We start from the raw sequence: 5,760 nt of genomic DNA, 5'->3' as shown, positions 1-5,760 counted from the left end.
CAAGCGCGGCCGGTCAGAAGGCCGCGACAGAGCGGGGCGCACGTGGCTGTCCGCCACTCCGATGGCCGAAGCCAGGGACGGCCGTGCGCGGCGCCGGCGAGGGAGGGCTGGAGGGCCGCGGGTCCCTGCGGTGGGCTGTCGGACGGCGTGGTGCCGCACAGAACTGCCGGTTCCTCGGATACTAAACCCAGAGTTACACTCGACCCGGCAGTCCACCCCTGGGCGTCATCCCGAGAGAGATGAAAACACGTCCATACAAAAACCTGTACATGGCCTTATTTGTAATCGCTGAAAAGTAGGAACAACCCAGTGTCCACCCGTAGACAGATAAACAAAGCAAGATCCACAAACCCCATGGAAAAGTATCAGCAAAGAAATGAGGCGCTGACAGGTGCAGCGACGCGGGTGAACCCAGACGTGGCTCGGCAGGAAAGGCCCCCCCGCCACCGTGTACCGCGGGCCGCAGCGCTGTGGAGTGTGTGGCCCGGGAGAGCCTGCAGGGCGAAGGGCAGCCGGCGGAGCAGGGCGTCCCTTCTGGGTGATGAAAACGCGCTAAAATCTGACAGGGGTGATGGGTGCAGCTCCGCGAATGTGCTGAGGACCATCGAGCTGTGCACTCGGAAGAGTGGGTTTCACGGTGGGTGAATTCTCTCAATGAAGCTGTTTGAAAAAGAAGAGAGAGGTAGATGTCAAAGGGGAAGGAGAAGAGGAAGGGGAAGCGTGCGGAGCCCGAGTCCAGGTAAAACCACAACTGAAAACAGGAACGTGCGCCACAAATAGCACCGAGGAGGTGGGGTGGGCGCGCCCTGCGTCCGCAGCGGAGGAGGGGCTTTCGTGGGGGGCCCTGCATTGAACCAGAGCATGAGGATGCTCGGAAGCTCCTGGACTGTGTTGGATTTAAAAGAGGACCTGGAAAGTTCTTCTGAGAGGGGGGTGGGGGGGGTGGGGGGAGCCTTACCACAAAGGCAGCGGGGGAGGCCGCGTCAGGGTGCCGGCCTGCGTCCCTGTCTGAGGTCCTGTGAGAGGGGACTGGAGACGCGCCCTCACGTTGTCAGGGAGGGGGATGGCGGGAGGAGGGAGCGACGTCGTCACCCCCCAGGGGAGGGTGGCGGCCAGACACTTCCAAACCTAAAAGTACAGGAGTCGACAGGGAATAAAAAAGAGCAAGGGAAGAAGAAATGGGCCGAAACGTGTTAAATAAGTTACATTTCAGGAGTAACTGAAATCCAAAAACCAAACCAAAATAAAACAAAAAACCAAAAGGAAAAACAAAGCTTCCAGCTGCCTCCAGAAGATGCTCACTGTTCTCGCCGTTCTAGAAACGGGCAGGAAACGATGAAGCCGGTGTTTGTCTTGTGTTCCCTGGAGGAGCTGTAGCCAACCACGTGACAAGAAGGTGCTGCCTAGAGAGGACCCAGCAGCAGGCGGGCTGGGGGTGGTGGGGCTGGGCGCGGCGGGGTGAGGGCAGCGGGCTGGGGGCAGCGGGCCAGGGGCGTCTGCCGGGAGCCCTGCAGAGCACGTGCTTTTGCCAAAACACAAAGCTGCCCAGGGTCGGCTGGCAGCGGCCAGAGCTGGGACGCGGGCAGGTCTGGAGGGCACAGAGCCCGGCTCCTCCAGCAAGAGGAAGAGAAAAGAGAGAGGGGAGCGTTGTTTATGTAGCTGAGACCTATTGACAAGTGGTTGTTTACAGACCTCGTGAGGGCCGAGACCACGGGAGTTCTGGACGCTGACTGTGTGTCCAACGTCAAGGTTACCGAGAGTTTGGGCGATAACGGTCTTCAAAGGCTCCGTCCAGCAGCGTCTACAGGGAAGTGAGGTGACCTGTGGGGATCGCTCTGTAGCACGTGGAGGGAGCGGGGTAGAGAGAGACCAGCCGCACCCTGGTCATCACTGAAATTGGGTAACAGGGGTGCTGGGTTCATGACCCTCTTCTCAACTTCTGCATTTTGGGGGGAAATTTTCCATAATAAATACATTCAAACATTGATGCCCCCGGGAGCTTACATTCCAGTGTGCTGTGTATGTTTGTAGGCAGATAAATAAGAAAACTGTGTAGTCCGTTAAAGCAAGGGGGGCATGGGGGGGTCTTGCTGAGACATTTGGGGTGAGGGAGAGACACAGCCTGGTGGCAGAGCCGCACCTCCAGGGGCCGGGCTGGGACTGGAAGAGTGTGCGGCCCCGAGGGGCCTCAGCCTTCAGGTGGGTGGGGTACAGAGCCCCTGGGGGCTGGAGCAGACCCGGCAGCTCCGGAGGTTTCCATCAAGGCCCAGGACGCAGGAGGCCCAGCTGACTGGAGTTCAGCCAGTGAACCAGGCAGAGCGGATGGATGGCGGCAGCTGTGTGTTTGGAGGTAATTTGGGGAAGCCCAAGGAAGACAGGCCCCATCTGGAAGCTGCCGTGGACCCTTGGGGTCAGACTCAGGGGGACTGGGCTGCAGAGTGCCCCACCTGCCTCTCCGGCCCCCCCACAGCCCCACCACGGCACTGCCTGCGTCCGGGCCCTCTCACCTCCCGCGGTGCCCAGAGCAGAAGGCAGCCGGCAGCCTGGCACCCGCAGCCGCTTGCCACCTGCGTGGGGGCGGGGCTGCCGAAGGCGCAGTCCGAGCAGAGCCGGCCACCGCTCTGCGGCTTCCTCAGCGGGCCCAGGAATATTTCAGCGAAAAGGCAATTTCACATCTGAATGACTGCGGTCAGACCACTTGCTGGCGGACGAGTCCCCTGGGCCCACGATGCACCACTCCCGGCCGCTTTCCTGCCGCGCCCCTGGGTTCCGGGCAGCCTGGTCCTTGGAGAACTGAATCTAGCTCAGACTCAGGGGCTCCGGAGGCCTTAGCTGGAAATTTGCTGAGAGAATAAATTGCAACACAGTGAGGTGCATGGGCTGTGTCGGCATAATTTTCAGCTTGTGCTCAGTGCCATGAAGGCAGTGCATCAAAGCAGAAATGTGCCGGCATCAGCAGGAAACACCCGTGCGGCCGGGCAGCACAGGCCACACCAGGAGAGCCAGAGCCCTGCCCGCACCCTCGGACGGGTCACACGCCTACCCAGCAGGTGGAGCCGGGGCTGAGCCCAGCTCGGGCAGGGCCCCGGCCGTGCAGCCTGCGAAGGGGCGGCCAGCGGGCGCTGGGTGGGCCTCACAGGTCTGACCTCAGTCCCTTTGCTGGGGGCTGAGTGGGTTGAGGCCCCTGCGGGAGGCCCTACTTTCTAGGAGTTTCGGGGGGGCTGACAGAGGTTGTCTATACTTCTACACGGCCTAGTTAGTAAGCGTGTCACTGGATTCTATGCAGTTTGAGAAGGGCTTCCTTGAGTGGTCTTCAAATGGATTCACTGTCCGTACAAAAAGCAGTCCTTGGGCTCCGGCTTTGCCCCCTATGCCCTGTGGGTCTCTGGGGCTAACTGAAGCAGCTCTGGCCAACATGGTGGCCCCACTGCGTCAGGGGACAGGCAGGCCCGGGCGGTGTGGCCAGGGAGGTCTTTTCCTCGAAACAACCCCTTCTTCCCATTTCACAGATCAGAAACTGAGGGCAAGATGATGCAGTGACTGATGTGACTGGGGCCACTCAGGGCTGTGTGGTTCATCCGGACCCACACCCACATCTGACCTCAGGCCTCTGAGCTAAGCTGATGGCCCTCAGACTCCAGGTGCATCCCCTTTGTCTGCAGCTTCTGCCATGGTCAGTCACTGGCAGCCCGTGTCACCTCCAGGAGCTCCAGGCTGACGGTGGAATATGGGGGTCAGGACCAGGCGTGACCGCAACCCACCCTGACCCCCCGGCTTGGGTTTGGTCCATCACATTCCAGTTCGTCTCTCAGAAGACAAAGCGGTGAGAGTCACTGTTCGGGGTGCTTGTGAAGAAAGTGGGGGTCCTGGCTGCATGGAAGTCGTGTAGCTCCCAGAGCCCGTTGTCTGGCGAGGAATGCCACCCTGGGTGACGGGCGCCGGGACGCCCCTTCCTACGAAAGCAGCCGGGTTCTCAGACTTCCGCGTGTCTGGTTCGGAGCTGGCTCTGCTTCCCAGCTCACAGGCGAGGTCTGCTCCTGGGGGGCGCGAGCTTCAACCAGAAACCCAGAAAACCAGCTCTTCCGCTTGGAATTCCATGAGCCAGTTAAGTATCCTTCCTACAAGTTGAAGACGGACTGAAGCGAATGGGCTTTTAATTTTGCCTAAAAAATAGAGCAAGCAGCCACAGACACCCCCAGTCTCGTTGCCTAAGCAAAGTGAGCTAAGAGGAAGGAGTGAGGCTCAGAATAGGGCGTGGTGCCCACCGAGGCTGCTCCTGCCCTCACTGGTACGGACGTGCGGCCCTGCCCTGCTTCCTGGACAGCAGTGCGGGGAGGGCAGGCCCCAGGCGTGCTGCTGGCCTGTGGCATCTTCAGACATGAGGCCTGGAGCCTGTTTGCAGACGCTTTGGCCTCAGAGTGCGGCAAGGCCTGAGGGAAGGACACTCAGCCCGCACTCCGGTGTCCTTTGAGGAGCTGCCTGCAATGATAAGGCTGTTCGGCGTCTCCCAGGCAGGACCCTGTCACTCCTGTCATTGCTTGGTCCAGGGCCTGCTCCCCAGAGCTGCTGCTCCATGGTGGGTCCTGGCCAGCCCACCCTTCTCTGGGCTGGGAGGGGCTGGGCCTTTCTCTTGGTGGAGAAGTCCAAGTTCCTCCTGGGGGTGGTCACCGTGACTCCTCCCGTGGGCGGGATCGGCCCCTGCGGTCTGTCTGGGGCAGGGGTCCCTGCGCAGTCAGGCCCCCACATCCACCCCAGCTGCCCTGGAGCGGTGGGGCCTGGGGGTGACCCTCCTAAGGGCGGCCCCACACCTGACCACCAAGGCTCTGGTGGCCATCCAGGGTCCCAGAACAACCGTCTGGGGCGTTTGTTCATCGGACCCATGTCTGTCGAGTCTTACTGTCCCCCCGGGAGCCTCGTAAACGGAACAGGCTGGCCGTGTGCGGGGACACGTGTTCCTCCAAGCGCTGGGCTGTCGTGTCGCAGCCGAGTAACCCCCAGTGTGACATCACTCTCTCGTAAGACTGACACCACCTCTGAGACTTTCCCCAATTTCCCAACAGCCTTGCAAGCGCGTCTCAGGCACTTCAGGGAAGAGGAGCCACAGTGCGAAGGGGCAGATCCCGGACCTGCAGACGGAGCCGAGGGAGGCGCCCTCCACCTGAGTCTCCGAGGTCTGACCACATTTGCAAGGACACTGTGCTGTGGTTTTCCCTTGAAGGGGACACCAGGGGCCTGTGTGCCGTGCCTGTTGCTGCTCATTCCGCCCACCTGCTCTTGTCCTGCTTCCTGGCCTGCTCCAGATGCTGGGCTCTCAGACCTGGGTCCTCGCAGAGGGATGCGGGCAGTGGCACAGGGTGGCCGGAGCTGTAGGCGGGATGAATGTGTCTTGGGGCGCCTGGCTCAGACAAAAGAGCATGCAGCTCCTGATCTAGGGGTTGTGAGTTTGAGCCCCGTGTTGGGTGAAGAGATTTCTTAAATAAACTCTAAAAGAAAGGATGCATGTTTCTTTTTAGGTTAATGTTGTTTCTTGGGCACCTGGTCATGTGGCACAAAAAGACCTCAGGATTCTTTTTTTTTTTTTTTAAATGTTTATTCATTTAGAGAGATGGAGACAGAGTGTGAGGGGGGTAGGGGCAGAGAGAGGGAGACAAGGAATCAGAAGCAGGGTCCCAGCTGCCAGCACAGAGACCAATCCAGGGCTCAAACCCACAAACCGTGAGATCACGACCTGAGCCAAAATAGGACGCTGAGCCGACCAAG

General features: G+C 60.2%; 1 protein-coding gene and 1 long non-coding RNA gene across 4 annotated transcripts; one reads left to right on the top strand and one right to left on the bottom strand.

Moving 5' to 3' along the window:
* Positions 1-29: 29 nt before the first annotated feature.
* Positions 30-1,899, bottom strand: LOC115282995. Its single transcript, XR_003904840.1, has 3 exons — positions 1,693-1,899; positions 959-1,128; positions 30-660 (listed from the first exon to the last, which is right to left on the bottom strand). It is a non-coding gene; the product is annotated as an uncharacterized LOC115282995 (long non-coding RNA).
* LOC115282994 lies at positions 1,000-5,496 on the top strand. Of its 3 annotated transcripts, none has more exons than XR_003904838.1 (4): positions 1,000-1,396; positions 1,691-2,350; positions 3,510-3,823; positions 5,061-5,496. XR_003904838.1 is itself a non-coding variant. In XM_029929254.1 (3 exons), exons 1-3 carry the CDS (start codon positions 2,942-2,944, stop codon positions 5,368-5,370), a joined length of 627 nt encoding a protein of 208 aa, XP_029785114.1. In that variant the 5' UTR covers positions 2,885-2,941; the 3' UTR covers positions 5,371-5,496. The 3 variants fall into 3 exon arrangements, 1 of the variants encoding a protein (XP_029785114.1); XR_003904839.1 differs by having other exon boundaries at positions 3,510-4,576; XM_029929254.1 differs by lacking the exons at positions 1,000-1,396; positions 1,691-2,350 and adding an exon at positions 2,885-3,139 and having other exon boundaries at positions 3,705-3,823.
* The last annotated feature ends 264 nt before the right edge of the window (positions 5,497-5,760 follow it).

The sequence above is a fragment of the Suricata suricatta genome, chromosome 17, assembly GCF_006229205.1.
Source record: "Suricata suricatta isolate VVHF042 chromosome 17, meerkat_22Aug2017_6uvM2_HiC, whole genome shotgun sequence".
Taxonomy (NCBI): Eukaryota; Metazoa; Chordata; class Mammalia; order Carnivora; family Herpestidae; genus Suricata; species Suricata suricatta.
Note: the sequence above shows the minus strand (reverse complement) of the source record. Positions and strands in the feature narration are given on the sequence as shown.

Coding starts and splice junctions, on each gene's coding strand:
- LOC115282994 (XM_029929254.1), top strand. CDS start 2,942: ATGTGCCGGCATCAGCAGGAAACACCCGTGCGGCCGGGCAGCACAGGC. Junction 3,140..3,704: donor GCGCTGGGTGGGCCTCACAG/GTCTGACCTCAG, acceptor TGTCACCTCCAG/GAGCTCCAGGCTGACGGTGG. Junction 3,824..5,060: donor GTCTCTCAGAAGACAAAGCG/GTGAGAGTCACT, acceptor ATTTCCCAACAG/CCTTGCAAGCGCGTCTCAGG.